Source organism: Brachionichthys hirsutus, chromosome 15 (genome assembly GCF_040956055.1).
Source record: "Brachionichthys hirsutus isolate HB-005 chromosome 15, CSIRO-AGI_Bhir_v1, whole genome shotgun sequence".
In the NCBI taxonomy this organism is placed as follows: domain Eukaryota; kingdom Metazoa; phylum Chordata; class Actinopteri; order Lophiiformes; family Brachionichthyidae; genus Brachionichthys; species Brachionichthys hirsutus.
In genome coordinates this window covers 9,936,192-9,953,502 of record NC_090911.1, presented here as the reverse complement: position 1 = coordinate 9,953,502, position 17,311 = coordinate 9,936,192, and the positions used below count along the sequence as shown (strand labels likewise).

At 46.5% G+C, this 17,311-nt stretch overlaps 1 protein-coding gene across 1 annotated transcript; it reads left to right on the top strand.

The window, feature by feature from the left end:
• The first annotated feature begins 2,827 nt into the window (after positions 1-2,827).
• On the top strand, positions 2,828-16,048 carry LOC137904716 (semaphorin-6B-like). Its single transcript, XM_068748919.1, has 17 exons — positions 2,828-2,893; positions 4,666-4,789; positions 5,689-5,800; positions 6,710-6,770; positions 6,891-6,953; positions 8,582-8,680; positions 8,765-8,855; positions 9,101-9,220; positions 9,945-10,033; positions 10,122-10,339; positions 10,427-10,558; positions 11,308-11,457; positions 11,898-12,074; positions 12,557-12,697; positions 13,134-13,211; positions 13,847-13,908; positions 15,069-16,048. The coding sequence occupies exons 1-17, from the start codon at positions 2,828-2,830 to the stop codon at positions 16,046-16,048; spliced, it is 2,763 nt and encodes a 920-aa protein (XP_068605020.1).
• The last annotated feature ends 1,263 nt before the right edge of the window (positions 16,049-17,311 follow it).

Below are 17,311 nucleotides of genomic sequence, written 5' to 3'. Positions count from 1 at the left end.
GTGAATGAGTGTTAGGCGTTTGATTGGGATGCACGACAGTCTCAGAGTTTCCATTAACAGCAAGCACATATTCCGATTTGTAAAGTTTAAGTCATGGCTGTTCTTTTTATGGCTGCTAATGGTTTTGCGTAAACAGAAAAACGATAGCCCAGCCTGCTCATTCAGCTGAACGCATCTTACGTGAGCATCCTGTCCAAGTGACTGTGTAATAAATGCTTAATGCATATTGTCTATGCGTCGGTTATAAATGAGCTGTATTATCCTGCTGGCGTGTTCACAATGCCTGCAGCTCCCCCACCCCCTCCTTTTCGAGAGGGCTGACCCCCCCTCTAAATCCGTGTCCATACATGTTCATGCACATACCATAAATGAACATGGATTTGTGTTCATGCTTAAGTGCATTCATCAACGTGTGCACGCTCACACGTGTGTGTGTGTGTGTGTGTGTGTGTGTGTTGGGTGGAGAAAACTCCCTCTCACTTTTGCATGCACTGCAATAGAACGTCTCTGCCTAGCTTGCTTTGGTTGCTACGGTAACAAAGGCACGGAGTGGTGCGACTGCAGCAGCTGAAGAGAGAGCGGGAGACAGAGGGAGATGGAGGGGTTTTTTTTTCACGCAGACCTAATCAAAACAACGGATATAATGCAGTACATCTGAAAACATTTCAAATACGGGAGAGAGCAAAACAGCATCGGCACAAAGATGTGGTTGGATGCTGAAGGATCCTTCACCGGCTGAGGTATCCTAACACCAGTGCTGTTGGGTTTGGCTGCTGATGCCTTTGTTGTTGTTGTTTCTTTTTACATTTTGGAGCATGTCCAATACACAGCAAAGGCCACTGGCGTGTGTAGACGCCCCCTGTCTAGCACATACACACAGATATGAGGGAGGGGAGCATTAGATGGATAATCACGGACTTTAAATCGTTCATGGAGCTTGATGACGTACTCTGGAGTTGAATAGAATTCCCAGTGAGCTCCGTGCCGCTGCCATGTCTGCTTGATTAGCTGAGGCAGGTGAACAAAAGCGCAGCGGCGTGAAACACTTGCTGATTGGTTAATGGCGTGAGTGTCGACAGGTAATTTGCTACCGGGTTGCACCGTGAGGCTTTAGACATTGTTGCACACACGTTCCACGATGCATGTCAGTGTCACAGCGCTGAATCCGATGACACCAGCACGACCTGACACGCCCTTCTTCTTCCCACACGATCGCCTCTCTTCCCTCGATTGCTTGATATTCATTCCATCGCCAGTGGTCTGTTATTTATTGCTTAATGGGCTGGAAGTCTGAATATGGCAGTATCTCTCTTTCTCTTTATTTTCTGCTGCTCAAACAATCTTTCTTTTATCGTTCATCTGTCTCTCTCGTCTATCTTCCATCTCAGCAGGGAAAAAATCTCAATCGTGGGGATCCAAATGCCAAAGAGATGCCCTAAATCTCTTTAAATAACCCAGAGCATTCAAAATACTGTCTGTCTCATGGCACCGGCTTGGAGTGGAGTTATAATATATTGGCCTTTGCCCAGATGGTGATGGTTTATCTTATGGATCAATGACTATAATCAATGCACACTCTAATGAGGAGGCTCCATCAATGATTGGCTGCAGGGTTTGCTATTACTAGTGCAGGTTGTTATTTTGAGAGAGGATAGTCGGAGGACCAGCATCCATCCTGAGGATCAATTTATTTTACATTGCAGCTTTATTACAGGTATGAATCAGACGTACCTGTGAGTGTTCATTTTTTAATAAGTTGGGCTACATACATACGAGGAGTGGAAATTTTCCTTTGAATGCTACTGTGCATGTTTTCATGGGTTATTAAAATAATTCTCGTCTTGTTGCCGCCTCAGAATATAAAAAAAACGGATCTTTTTTATGTCTTGTTTGCTAGTGTGTTTTTTTTCTTATTATTATTGAAAATTTAAAATGAAAAGTTTTTTATTTTCACTCGCAGGCTTTTCACTTTTTTATTTTTTTTTGCCAAGAAGAGAAAAATACATTGTATTTCAAGTTTTTTCTTATGTGTGTGTGTGTGCTTTAAAAGTAAAATTCAAACAACCTCAATTTTTTTTTATCCTTTACTGAAATCAAAGTCAAATTACCAAAAGATTGAGAGACATTTTCAGGTGGAACCTGAACAATTGTTCCGCAAAGGACATCAGGGATGACAATCTAAAAATAAATTTCATGTCTGCCCGTGGCGAGGAAGACGGAGCGGCCAGATTGTGAGAAAAACGTATCATCCAGTGGCGAGGGGTTAATGTGACAAAGCTTGTAAATAAGATGCTGGAACACGCTTCAGTTATTTTACGCATTCATTCTTACAGTCCTCAGCCCCAGAAAACCTAACCTATTTAAGGTTTAAACCAAACATTTGGATCCCTCCCATGAAATTGGCCATAATGAAATGAGGCTGACCCAAAACCTGACTCAATCAGTTCTAGTCCAGGGAGTCCCATCGGAGAGTGAGACGAAACAAACCTCCCACCCCCTTCAGGGCCCTGATGAGGAGAGGGCTTCAAGATGTCAATCCAATCTCTGAGCTACAATTTCATTTTAAGTGGCCTTCAGTCTGCAGCACGGCGCCGACGTCGCCTCGCCATGTCTTCATACAGCGTGTCACTCAAACGCATGCAGAAGCTGATGTGTTTGCGCTTCTGTGCTTATGTATATGAGTATGCTGCATCTTTGCCTCACATATTGCTGCTGTCGTCGCCTTGGCAACGAGCACATCTACCTCCCTACCTGCTGTTCTGGCTTTGAAAACATGCATAAAAGACTTTTATTCTGAAAGAGACAAGCCAAGAAATAGAAAGAAGTCATGGAACTGGGGGAGATGGAGGATGAAAGGAAGAAAGCAGAGGCTTTGGGCAGGCTAGATATTCAGGTTTTCATGGAAATGGCATTTATGTTTCACACTATAGTCTCATTTGTTAGCTTTCTCTTTATAGCTTCTCTTCTTTTCAACATATCCTTATATATGAATGACAGTTAGCTCTGCCATGCTAGCAGCCATGTCACATTAATGCATGAAGAAGCCGAGTTATGCAGGCATGCTTGATGGTGATAACTTATTTTTGACATTTGTATTATTCACTTTACTCTTTTCTTCATTGTTTATGTACACATTTGTCGTGCCTTGCTGGAATTGTAGTTACGCTGCCCCCTACCATTTCTTGGTGGTATTGCTCCAATTTTCAGCTGGCTCTCCAAAAACTACTACAAATGCATGCAGAAAAAACACACACAAGGCATTCAGAAGTCTCCGTCCGTATCTGTCTTTGACGTATTGTGTAAAGGAGCCTTTTGTAATGGTGGTGGCGTTGTGTCTAAGCACTCCTCCAGCTACACGGTGTAATTGTGGCTGAACGAGTGACTGTTGTTTTGTGTGTGACTGTGAGTTTTCATTTGTGTTTGACAGGAGCTTATGAGCCTTTTGTGGTATCTTAACAAAGACCGTAATGCGTTTCCTGCCCTTTTCTTTCTCATTTTTTGGGCCAATCTTGACTTTTGGCCTCAAGAAAGACAAAGTCCAGCTTCTTCAAGTCACTCCCCTCACCGCTCCCTTTTCTCTCTGAAGTAGAAAGACCAGCTATTCCTTTATTTTGCCTCTAATTGCCAGTCGTAGTGTCCATATGTTCGCCCAGAAGCAGAAGAATGTTTTGTCTCCGTGTGTTATATGGCTGTGAGAATCTCTTTGGCTTCAAACTGGTTGACGGTGGAGCGGCGTCTCTGACAATAGAGCCCCGTTATATAACTGCAGGTAGACAATAGAAACACATTAACTCTCCACTGAAGACAGGCTGCCCTTCTGACCTTGTCCTATTTCTCTCTCTCTCACACACACACTTATTGTTAGACTTTCTATTAACAAAAAATAAATTGATACATATATAATTTGAGGTCCACGGATCCTCAAAAGGTTAAGTGAAATTCTGTCAATTTTCTTCATACTTTCAAAAGAATTGTTGGAAAACTAAATTTAAATCTATTGGACTTTTTTATGTTAGGATATACCATTATTTAAGTTGTATTTTAATTAGTTTAGGGCATATTTTCTAATGGAATATCATCAACAAGAACTAGATTTGGCTTCTAAAATTGAAGGTCCTCCTGGTCCTCCATTATAGGGAATCATTCTGGTTCATTATTTAAAGACTGAGGAAGGGTGAGCCAGTCATAAAGTCTCAGCTGACCAGTCAGCATTCATTAGCAGAATGCTGGTGGTTTTTGTAAGAAACGTGGACATAGGTGTGTTTTAATTTGCCTCCAGAAATATAATCCAAACAAAATTTTGTCTTTTTTGTTCTCTAGAAGTAGTTGAAAGCAATTATTTTAGCCATTTAAGTCCATTTGCTTCCATTCATTGAGAACTCCTTTGAGAACATCCTCTCTGTGAATTACAGTGGAATGGATGAAATAGGGAGTGAATAGGCTGCAACTCTCTCCCCCATCACTCTCATGTCGTGCAGATTTGAATCTCACAAGTTGCCATTTTATCTATGTCTTCATTTTTCACTGCTCACAAAAGCCTGTTGAAGAAGAAGAAATCTGTCGAGATGTAAAGCGCTAACCTGCAATCTTGCACGCACAAATGCCAAAAGAAGAATTTGGAGGACACAATGAAATTCATATCTCTCCTCTCTTCTGTGTTAACAGTGCCCGTGCATCGCTGCCATGGGGACCGTGGCTCCTCCCCTCACATTTCTCCTCCTGCTGTTTCAGCTGGCCGATGGCTCATTCCCAGAGGAGCCCAGTCCTCTCAGCTACGTCCCCGTAGAGGGTAAGCCGAGTGTTGAGCCGTTGATGGATGGCTCCGTGGCGGGTGTGGAAATCAGGGTTCAAGGGTCAGAGCCTTGGTGTGGAGCTGCCTTGAAAGCTACCCAGGCACATAGATAAATTTAAGCACTCAGGTGTGACTCTAACAGCAGTAGTAGTAGATAAATCAGCATGAAAGGGAAAGAAACAATGATGAGAAGACAGAAAGAGGAAAGCATGATTGGCAAAGACTTTGAGAAGTACAGGGGGGGATTAAAAAAGAAGAAGACAATCGGATTGGATGGAGTGATTGAGATGATAGGAAAGGAGGCTGACAGGTGGAGGAGAGAAAGGAAGGAGACAAGTGGAGATGGATGGCCAGATGCACCCTCCCTCTCCTGTAGTCAAGGGCGTTGAGAAGGTTTCCCAGTCGGTCTCCTGATGACGAGAGCTCCCTTTGGACACCACCGACCTTCGCTTGGAAACTTTTTCAGAGTCTCATACGGCCGCTCTCTCCCTCTGCCTCTTCCGCACCGCTGTTTATCTGAACCGCAGGAAGGAGAGGGAGGGGATGCTCTCATGCACAATTAAATCTCGGCGAATGTGTGCAGTTTTTCTAATTATGGAACCGCATGCATCAACAAAAGCGAAAACAAAAACACAAAGAGGGTGAAAGTGTTTTGGTGAGCTGTTACTGCCACACCATTCATTATCTGCCCCCCCCACAAACAAAAGCGTCAAGCCTGAGTGCAGATGCTGTTCAAGTAAAGGTTAGAGTTATTGTTTTACGACCTGCCTGAGCTGTTTGGATAAATATATATATGGAAAAGTGCACTGTCATCAGCTGTCAAAGTGCCCTTGAGAAAAATCACTTCATTTTCAGCTCGTGTTGGTGAACCCTGTTTGTCTCCCTGTTCTCGTCAGTTGTGCGACGGTACCCGGCGTTCCTGGGCAGAGCTCACCGCTCGGCTCAGAGACAGGAGCTGCACATCCAGACGGTCCTCCAAGTCAACCGCACTCTGTACATAGGAGCCAGGTAACCAACAGCAACCGCCTCCGACTGTGTTACCGACGCATTAATATCCTTTCACTTTCATTTGATGCTGCAGCCTCCATCTGCTGTCACTCGATAGAGGACATTCAGTGTTTTTTTTTTTTGCTGTTTTTTTTGTTAAATGTCAAACGAAAGCTGTTTGTCCTCGTAAATACATTTTACACCAGCAGAAGGCAAAGCAGGGTCCCTGGAGCCAAATCCAAAATGATTTGGCAGCCTGTATTAAAACCTTTTAAAAAAAAAAAATACTAAATATATTGCAGACAACAATTTAAATACAAGGATAAAATAAATGTCAATAAATATGACCTTGTAAAATCAAACCTAATGTGCCTCATGCTGTCATAAAATCTAATAAAAAGATCTGGGACTGGTCCAATCCCGGGTCCGTATCAGTTTGCTCTCCTGAGGAATGGAGGATGTGTCATGCAATGATGCTTTTGTTGTGTTATTCAGATGATGCCAGAGTTGGTTCGGTGAAATGATTCCACATTTTGGAGTCATTTTGCTCACGAACAAGCGAACAGCACAGGACCTCCTCCATCTACTTGGCAGAGTTGATTACATCATCCTGCATTTTAATTAAAAAATCTCTGCTCGTTTGACTAAAACAACTCGGCAAGTTGTAAACGTGGTAGAAATAATGCATCGATTGGTTTTCAGCAAAGGTCCATCCATTCAATGAGAAATGAGACGTTAGCTTTTTAAATCTAATTAGCCTCTAATTTCTATTTGTCTAATGTGAAAAATTGCTAGCAGACAAAATGTTTTATAAATCAGCTTCATGCTGAAAAAAGAATCTGGCAAATTAGCGCTGATTGTGATAGCAGCTTTTTACTGACTTATTTCCTATCACTCTTACATTGGCACTAATTTGCTGTGTCTTTGCAGAGATGACTTGTACAGAGTGGAGCTGGACAACGTGGGAGGTGATGAGATGTTTTACAGCAAGGTAAGACTCAAATAATTGGAGACTGACCAAATCAATCGTGCACTAATAACTGATCGCTTCCACGCAAAAGCACACAGAGAATTAGGAGCTCAGCGCGATTTTACTTCGTTCTTTCCGCAGAAACGGACGTGGGAATCCAACAAGAACGACATCCGAGTGTGTCGGATGAAGGGCAAACATGAGGTACCAGGCTCAAACACGACACTTTTAGACCGACAGCATCAACACAACAGCTGCTACCGAAGCCTTCTTTCCTTTGGGTGCACCTACATATGGTGTTTGTCATGTCAATGCAGAATCAGCACAACACTTAATTTACGCGAGATCAGTGAAATATTACCCAGGTTGAAAGATGTCTGCAGAACTCCCAAGCCATTTTTCTACAAGCAAGCACTTCTTCATGGATCTCATTTGTACCCCCCCCCCCGTGGGGAAGACAAAAACGAGTGGAGCAATTATGTATGCAAGTGATATTTGGTAGTGTTCTAAAATACGCGGGGAACGTGACGGGAAGGGTACGCAGTCTTAAAATATACGCTTTTATAACAGTACTCCCGGCAAAAATCCAATCTAGGCAGAACTCATCGAAAAAGAAAAAGAGGCAACAGGAAGCAATATAGAGCAAACTGAGACGAGCGAGTGACACAGCCTGAGGGAGGATGTAATTGAAATCAGATGAGGAAGGAAGTTATAGGTAGCGATGGTATGTGCGGAGGCGGACAAGAGCCGGGAGCACATAAGAAGGACAGGACAGCCACCAGGAAGTAGGAAGAAGAGGCACAGACACAGCAAAGGGGGAAAAGGAAGGCAGATGAAAGATGACAATATGTTGCAACACAGAAAGAAATCCACACAGTGATAAAAGTGTAACAATGACATGTGGACCGACTCTGGCGCCGGCATGGATAGACGCCGAGAGCTTTGGAGGAGGAACACAAACAAAGAGAGCTGTCGCCGAAAAGGATGAGCTCAAATCACAAATCCATGTCATGTTGTTGCGACTGAGAATCATCTGGCATACGCTGATTAGTCCAGTAGTAAATCTCTGCAATCTCAAAGCACCGAGAACATAAATGTGAGGAGAATCGCCTAGCGCAGGGGTGGGCAAACCTTTTAACTCGCGGGCCACAATAGGTTCTAAAATTTGATAGAGGGGCCGGACCAAGCACAGATGGATGGAGTATTTGTGTGAGCTAATATAAATGACACATGAAAGCTATTGCATTAAAGGATTTGGCCTTTTACAGGTAGCATTACAGGGAAAAGGTCAAATGAATGAGGTTTAATTATAATACAATTTTATTTAATTATATAATTCGGACAAGTTTGGCGGGCCGGATTAAAAAGACCAACGGGCCGCATATGGCCCCCGGGCCTGGGTTTGCCCATGCCTGGCCTAGCGTAAGTTAGTCCAGTCGGGACAGGAAGGTGGTGGCGGCGGCCGATGACGCTGCTGAGGCTGGCAACATTTTTAAGTTGGTGTGCAAAGGAAGAATCTCACTGGGGCTTTGTTATGGCAGAGAAAGCACAGATGAATCTAGTCTCAGAAGACGGCCCCGTTCCATTCAGGCGTGCCAACACGGAATACCGAGAACTGAAATCACCAGAGACACAGGAAGAGCAGGTATCATCAGAAAGGTGCCGTTTTAATGTGCCGCGGTTATTTTTGAGGTAGGGGGGGGTGGCATTCTTCGGGAGCCCCCTCTCTAAACTAAAGGTTTGAACTTAGTTTTGGTTTAAAGTCTAGTTTTCACACCATCCTTCTCCTTAATATAAATCTTTATTTCTGTGTTGTGTTTTTTCCTCCACAGGGAGAGTGTCGTAATTTCATAAAGGTTTTGCTCAGCCAGCACGACGGTCTGTTTGTGTGCGGCACAAACGCCTTCAACCCACTGTGTGCCAACTTTACTGTTAGTATCCATCCATCCATCCATCCTGGTCGTTCTCTGTGCATCTGCCAGTTTCTTTATGCCGGTAATTTTTTCATGTGGCAGAGAGACACTCTGGAAATGGTGGGAGAGCCTGTGAGCGGAATGGCACGCTGCCCGTATGATCCTCGCCATGCCAACGTGGCTTTATTTGCAGGTAATAGCTTTTGTTTGCACGAAAGAAGAAGAAGAAAATAAACAATAACAATTTTTTGTTCCTACAAGACTTCAGATCCGGCTTTTTCGGCTCCTGACATTGCAACATCGTCGTCCTTGTGTTTACCTTTAGAAATGATTTATGGCCAGACCTCTTGCTGCATTGCTTGTTTGGTTTTAATCTGCCTGACCTTGTGCTGTCTCGCCACCTGTAATCTCGTCCTTTGCTCTGTCTCTCATTCTCAGATGGAAGTCTCTTCACCGGCACCGTGACAGACTTCCTGGCCATCGACGCGGTGATCTATCGCAGCCTTGGAGACAGCCCCGCCCTCCGAACGGTCAAACACGACTCCAAATGGTTCAGAGGTACGGCGACGCTCTCATATAAATACCGCTATAGGAGCCGGAGGCCCCGCCGTAGAAATCATTAGAACTATTTTCAGCAGCTCAATAAAAGAAAACGGGTGCTGAATAATAGGCTCCATTCAGTGGAGGCTAAACATGATTAGGGCCTCGTTTAATACAGCCAGCAGAAATCTCCCAGCTCTACTGCAGGAACTCAAACATGCATTTGCACACGTCCGTGCAGAGCGTCTCAAACGGGCGTCGCGAGAAATGGGTTGAAAAGCAATATCCGTGAATTGCGTGCAGGTCCTTGAAACGCGAGGCCGCTCATTGTCCTGCTGCAACCTGAGGTGATGGGCGCGGATGAAGAGCGGAACAATGGCACCCCGGGATCCTGTTGTAGTATCTCTATGCATGTAAAACCAAGACGCTGCCTTTATATTTATGATGAGCGGAGACTGATTATTACCGATAGAGCGATGCACTGAGCTCAGCCTGTTGTCCTTGGATGAAATAACAAGCTGGAGCAAGTTGATCCAAGTCCATCCAAGCCGGATGAATGCTTGGGAAATCACACGATTCATCCCTGTCTGTGATGACAAACGCATCAGAACATGCATTTTTAATGAGCGAGGTCGGCGGACGTTATTAAAGAAGCGTGTTGCATCAGGCGCCGCGTTCCCTCCTCTGTTACGTACGTGTTTGTTTGTTTTTCTAACAGTGTTTTTCTCATATTGCTTTCCAGAGCCATACTTCGTGAGCTCCATGGAGTGGGGGCCTCATATTTATTTCTTCTTCAGAGAGATGGCCATGGAGTTTCATCACCTAGAGAAGGTTCATCTCCTCCTCTGTTTCTTTCTTCCTTTCTTTCTTGTCACTCCCGACGTTAAATGTTACCCCCCACCCCCCCTCTCCCCCCCAGGTGATGGTGTCCCGTGTGGCTCGAGTGTGCAAGGCGGACCTGGGTGGCTCCCAGCGTGTCCTCGAGAAGCAGTGGACCACCTTTCTGAAGGCGCGTCTGAACTGTTCGGTGCCAGGCGATTCCCACTTCTACTTCAACCTCTTACACGCCACCAGCAACATCATCCGCATGCAGGGGCGGGACGTCATTCTGGGTCTCTTCTCCACGCCGCCGAACAGGTTTCCAAGAGATGCACAACAAGAACACAGCAAAGCTGCAGATGCTATTCCATGCTCATCGACTCCTCCTTTCTTTTTCTCTGCCAGCATCCCCGGCTCTGCCGTGTGTGTGTTTGACATGCAGCAACTCGCTCACGTCTTTGAGGGCCGGTTTAAAGAGCAGAAGTCCCCCGAGTCGATTTGGACTCCGGTACCAGATGAAGCGGTGCCTAAACCGAGGTATCGTTATGCAGAATATGTGAGCAGAATTTAGGCAGCGCTGCTGCTGCCGAAAGTCTGCTTACTCTCCAAGCTATAAGCTCCAGCTGTCAGTCGCAGAAAATTCACTGCTGCTCAGCAAATATTCTAGTGAGACTGTCAAAATGTAAAGTAAATTTAAGGTGATATATGAACAGAATTGAGCTGTCATAACGCCACACAGTCACCTCCTGTTAATGCTTAGGCCTCGTTACCATATTGGTTTTGCAAAAAATATTGTTTTTCTTTCTTTCTCCTGAAAAACTCACGCAATTTTGCACAAAATTCAGGTCTTGTGAAAAAAATATGTTTTTAAATGTGTTTCACAGTTGGGACTTGAAAATTGGTACGACAGCGCCACCTACAAAAATCAAGATGCATTGTGTCATTGTGTCTATGGGAGTGGGTCCAACGCAAACTTGGTGCAGACACGTGTGATGTCACGCCAAACAAACAATATTAGTATGACAACGCCCCCAGACAAACAGGAAGTCGGCCATATTGGATTGAAATTTAGAAAACGCTGATTCAGGGTTTTTGCTGGCTGAAGTTGCATTTTAACAATCTCATCCAAGGGCATTTCACCAACCCGTGCTGTATTTTTCAAATCTGTTCAAATCAATTCAGAGTGAGTTCTTTCACCCAGGAATAACTCTTCTGGCTCATTTCTCCTTCCCGTCTCTCTCTTCACTCCTCACTTTCTCCCTCTCTGTGTATTTCCCTGCCTGCAGACCGGGGGGATGTGCAGTGCAGGGATCCAGATTTAGCTCCTCCACCACTCTCCCAGATGAGGTGCTGAACTTTGTCAAGACTCACCCGCTGATGGATGAGACCGTCCCGCTGCTGGGCCACAGACCCTGGGTGGTCAAGACTATGGGACGGTACGCAAACCGGCCCGGTCGATAGCTGTTCTTGTAGCTGCTTTGAAGACGCTGAACTGTCTGCCAAATGTTAAAACCCAGAGGGAGCTAGAACCTTTTTAATATGAAAGAAAGTGTTGCATGACCCCGATGGACCTTTTGGTCCTTGAGCTCCTTGCAGTGATTTCCGTGTGATCAGACAAAACGATTCCTGAGAGCTAGTTTCTGACAGTTGAGACTTTCAGCCAAGATCAAGGCCAATCTCTCTCTGAAGGATTTGGACAGAGTTACTGACGCTTCCGTTACCTATCGACCCGTAATTCCCCCATATGCGAGTAAAGAGCAATCACGTCTTTGTTACCTGCAGCTGGTTCAAAAAGCTGCTACTCAGACAAAAAGCGTGATCGTAAAAATCCAATAGTGACAAATACCTTTTCTCCAATCAACGCCTGTCCATCTAGATATCAGCTGACAGCAATGGTGGTGGACACAGAAGCCGGTCCCCATAAGAACCGAACGGTCCTGTTCCTGGGATCGACGAGAGGAACCATCCTGAAATTTCTCATGATTCCCAGTGGAGACTCCATCTCCCACAGCAGCGTCTTTCTGGAAGAGGTGGAAGGATTCAACCCGGAGAAGTGAGTGGGAGCGCAAACACTTTTATGCTTTGATCTCTAGCCAAGCACATATTTTTGGCCCGTTGTTCCGAGTACATCAGGTCTCATGTGGCCCGACTCGATTTGAGAACCAGACCAAAGAACCGTCTTCAATTGCAGTCATTTCAAATATTTGATTTTAACATCCTGAAGAAAACACAGACAGACAGACAGACAGACAGACAGATAGATAGACAGACAGACAGATAGGCAGACAGACAGACAGACAGACAGACAGACAGACAGACAGAGACAGACAGACACAGCTCTCCACCACGCGGCCATGGTTCTGATAAAAACCTGCTGACGTTGCAAGTCTTCGCCCGAGGCTGTCTGTTTTGACTTACTGACAGTCGTGACCTTTGACCCTGTCACAGAGTGATGTGAGGAGTCTAAAAATGCTTTGACCTCTGTCTGCCGGGCTCTAACCCTCCTGTCTTCACGCCCGTGTCATCCGTCTCCAGGTGTGGCGAGGATTCCCCTCAGGCCCGTCAGCTCTTGTCCCTGTTGTTGGACCGGACCAGCCACACGCTGCTGCTGGCCTTCCCTTCCTGCCTGGTCCGGGTGCCGACGTCTCGCTGCCACCTGCACTCGCGCTGCATGAAGTAAGAGACAAGCGAGTAGTTTTCTTTCTCCAGGCGTGTCTTTGGCTGAGAAATCACTTTAATTGTATCTGTGGCCATCGAGCTGAAGTACTGCTGAGGGCCAGCGTTTGATTGGTCTTTGCTTTATCGCAGTCTGCTACTGCAGCCATCCTAATAAAATTTGCAATAAATGTTTTTTTTTGTTTCAATCAGCAGTAAGAGGATGAGTTGTCTGTTAAACATCAGCTAGATTTAACAGTTATTATCCCGACAAATGAAGTGTGTGTGTGGGGGGGGGGGGGGTTAGGGACCGGACGACAGCGAGATAGTAAGTTCCATAACTTCATTCAAATCAGAGTCGCAGAGTCTTGTTCTCTTTACAGCTAAAAATGGTCATGTGTGTGTGTGTGTGTGTGTGTGTGTGTGTGTGTGTGTGTGTGTGTGTGCGTGTGTGTAGGAGTTGTCTAGCCTCCAGAGACCCGTACTGTGGCTGGACCAGAGGCAGCACCTGCTCCTTCCTGAGACCAGGCACACGGTGAACACCACACACACACACACACACACATGCATTTCCTTCATCTGCAGACCTGCGTTCTTTAAAAAATGCTGAAAAGAGTTTTATGTTTCCATTCCAGCAGATTGTCCGTATACCTAGTGTTGAATGTATTTTCCGCGTTGTCACATTAAATTAGTTTTCTTGTGGCATCAGTCCTCTGTCTTGCAGGCAACACCCTAGACTTTAATTTGTTTTTCCACCACCAGGAGACTCGTTCAGTCGTTGAACTCCCATTCTGTTAAAAACACAATGATGGAAAATGAAACCGCACAGTCATGCATAAAGTTTATTGTAGAGTTTTTATTTTTACAGAATTTGAAAACTTTTAATATTTCATCTGATATAAATAAACTAAATCCACCTCTTGTATGACATACATAAGTATCAAATAATTAATAACACAAATGTATTATATCTGATGCTTTTATCGTTTCATATTATTATTCTCAGTGTTCTGAAGCACCTAAATCCTCTCTTTATATATATATTTAGTTATTTTCAATCAGGTATTTTTCTCTAATCTAACACTGTGAAATCCAGGAGATATCCCATAATTGTACATGCAATTTTGACATGTGTGTGTATTAAATCTTCTGATCCCTGTGCGGCTGCAGGCTGCCTTTTCAACAAGACGTGGAATATGGAAACGCCACCTCCCATCTCGGAGACTGTGACGGTAGGTTGCAGCACTTGTGACATGATGGATGCTGAGACCGGGCGCCACCTACTGGTCGCATCCCTCATTACACCTGCCACAGAGCCTTACTGTAAAGAAAACACTACACTCTATCAAGTGAGAGAGCAGCTCTGTGATTTAGCACATTTTAATTATCTGGGCTGTAATATCATTTTCTCTGCAACTCAGAAATTCAACCGTATTATTAGCAACAGAGATGAATCAGGTGTGAAGCGAGCTGGGATATTGGATCCGGCCTCCATTGATACAGGTCAGAACTCTCCCCAGTCTGAGACAGCTTAATTATGGAGGTTGTGGAGGCATCTGCCAGACAATGCTGTGTTATCTGCGCGGTTGTGAGGCTTTGTTCTCTCAACGCTCGACATCTGAGGGAGGAATGGCCGAGGGTGTAGCCGGCGAGCAAGCTAGAAATAGCATTGCATGAAATACTGATCTCCCTTCTGTTGAGGTGCTCAGATGTCGGTGCAGCAGCGCCAGCATGGAGTCAGTGGAAACAAAAGCAGCCCTTCTCCAGCTGATTCTCTCTGAACTGTTCCTCCCAAATAATCTCATCTGTTTGGCTGATTTTCCAAAAGACTACAGGAAAAAAAAAAAAAAAAAAGAGCACATAGCGCATTCTATGCCTTAATCGCTGATGTATGGACTCCTAGTTTGTTAGAAAGTGACAGCCGTACAAGTCAGAGATGCAAAGCTGCAGACCCGACAGACTCCCAACAGCGAAAGGGAGGCATGGGCCGCTGTGTCTGCAGATGGGAGTGATTAGGACTGGGTGGAAACACTGAGGTAATGGTATGCTGTCAGGAGAGACTCCTTTCCCAGACTGGTGGAATGGAAAGTGTGAGGAGAGGAGAGGAGAGGAGAGTCTGTGGTCTTTGCTAGTGACGAGAACAGGCCTCTGAAACTGGAGCCTGTAGAGCCTCAAGGCCAGACTGGAGAGAAGCTCCTTTTAATGATCATCGCTGCAGAAACTAATCGTATAAAGATGATCACCAATTCAGATTTGTGAGAGGGGGAAGCGCTTGGTAGAAGTGGTGATATGTAATAATGATCAGAAGTTTAAATTGCCCTCGGTGGACAGACGTTGAACTCGTCCACGAAATGCCGAATTCACAGGTTAATCGCGTTTTCCTCATCTTCAGGAATCCTGCAGCAGAGTTTGCTGATCGAACCGGAGAGCTTGGTCTCCCTCAACCTCCTGGTGGCTTCAGCGGTCTCTGCGTTCACCATCGGCGCGGCGCTCTCCGGCCTCGCCGTCTGCTGGATCATGGCCCACAAGCCCGCCAACCGCAGGAACACCGGCCAGTCCGCCATCCAGCGGCGGGAAAGAGGACTGCTGAGTAACGGCGGCGGAATGGGAGGCTCCGTGCTCAGCGTGACGCGGCAAGGTGGCGGGGAGCGCCCCTGCTCCCAAGGCGGGGAAACCCTCTTTGTCATGCCCAATGGTTGGGTGAAGTCAGGAGCGCTCGACCCGGGTTTCCTGCCAACCCCAGAGCACACGCCCCAGCAGAAACGCAGAGGCCTACGCCTGTCCGACTCCAACTCTGGTGGGTGGGACACGAGCCAGACCTACCTGGGGGGAGGCTCCGTGGGTCTGGGGTCTCCCTGCCGCATGCCCCCCTCCGTCTATCTGGCCAGCAGACTCTTCCAGCAGGGAGGCGTTGGGAGACACGTTGGCGAGGGTCGCGGGAGTGACACGCCACGCCAGCACTATGTTTGCCTGAGCAAGCAGGAAAAGGGAATGAAGGGGACGCCCAAAGCCCCCCTCAGGAAGTCTGCAGGAGAGTACGTATATCCCATGACCCCACAGGACTCTCCTGAGCGCCGGAGGGTGGTGTCAGCACCCAGCGCCCCCATGGAGTACGGCGAGCCGCTGCCTTTGCGCTGGCAGGCCCCGGAAGGATACATCATCAGCAGCCACGGCATGGTCCCCGTCCCCCTGCCCCCACCCACCATGCCGGCTCCCAGCGGCCAGCCGTACATGTCCCAGCAATACACCCCCGCTCTGACCAGAGCTCTTCTGAGGGGGGCCCTGGAGAGAGGGGAGCTGGGGGAGCTGGTGGATCTCAGCCAGCTGATGAGTAAGAAGAACTGCAGCGACAGGACTCAACCCGGCCAGTGATTGTAGAAGCGAAGGAGGCGGGAGCTTTTCCACGTCTGGAGCTCGCTCTCTTTTGTTTACGGTTGCTCTTTTCTTCGCATTCTGTCTATCCCCCCCCCCCTCCCCCTTCCCTTCTCCGTTCCCGACATCTTCATTTGTCATTCGTCCTCCTCCGATCCCCTCTGTCAGTCTCTCAGGCGACCCTTCCTTTCGCCCGGTGATGAGTCGCCCCTCGTGACTGGCTGCTTGGTCTGCCGCTCACATCCTGGCTCGCACTGATTGGTCAGACGAGCCGAGGTTGTTGCCGTGTCTGCATTGCAGAGTTTCCTCTCCCTCTAGGAGGAGAGACAATGGAGGGGGGGGGGAGAAAGAACAGATGTTGTGAACGGACAAACACAGAGGCTGCCTTTCCCGTGCAGATTAATCGAGCATGCAGATCCGGTCGGATACTGCCGCTGTGGGATAGCGTTAGCATTACCTGTTGGTCTGATTACCAACTAAGAACTCTATGTGGGGGAAATGAAGCTGCAGGCGACTCATCAGACGAGTCATCTTGACTATAAACCCAAATCTCTCGCTGCACAGTAGATGCAGTCTCGTACTTGTACTGTTGACAGAGGCTGCTTAGTATTCCACGCGCAGGAGACGTGCGACGCCAGTGCCAAATGCCTCCACCTGTCTTGGATGTGGAACTATAAATCTCATCTCTGAGAGCCGACTGAGCTCAAATATCAGCGCTATTTCTGCCAAGTGCATGCTCTCTGGAGCGGCGGCATCCCGGCCGTGTTTGCTCTCTGTGTTTGTGGAGATCCGGTACAAGAGCGCCGGACCGGCACCGCAAGACGGAAAGAAGGGATGGAAGGAAGAGGGATGTTCTGGAGGATATGAACACTTTCACCTTGGGCTTTTTACACACACACACACACACACACACACTCCTTAATGCTGCATCATAGAACACAGTCTAGTTTAATAAAGCAAAAACTCCCCCGCCCCCGAAGCCCACAGTGGGTCAATGTTCCACAGACGTGATACACAACAAAGTGACAGTTAGAGTGGGCATGATTGAACACCCCCCCCCCCCCGGTTTAACTCAAAGCCAGTAAGGCTAATGGAAATGTTCCCAGCAGGAAAATAGGATCAGATATTCAGCCCATGAAAGTGTCCAGTGGCATGAAGCATTTGGCATTTAGATCAACAACAAAATAGGAGTCTTAAAAAGAGACGAGATAAAGAAAACAGATCAACTGTGGAAAAGCGTAAGAATAATTTTGTTTTTAGAGC

Bases quoted from the DNA above. Each gene is read 5' to 3' on its own strand.
- LOC137904716 (XM_068748919.1), top strand. From the start codon at position 2,828: ATGGAACTGGGGGAGATGGAGGATGAAAGGAAGAAAGCAGAGGCTTTG. The intron at 2,894-4,665 runs GTTTTCATGGAA...CTGTGTTAACAG, and splicing joins TGGGCAGGCTAGATATTCAG to TGCCCGTGCATCGCTGCCAT. The intron at 12,698-13,133 runs GTAAGAGACAAG...GCGTGTGTGTAG, and splicing joins CTGCACTCGCGCTGCATGAA to GAGTTGTCTAGCCTCCAGAG.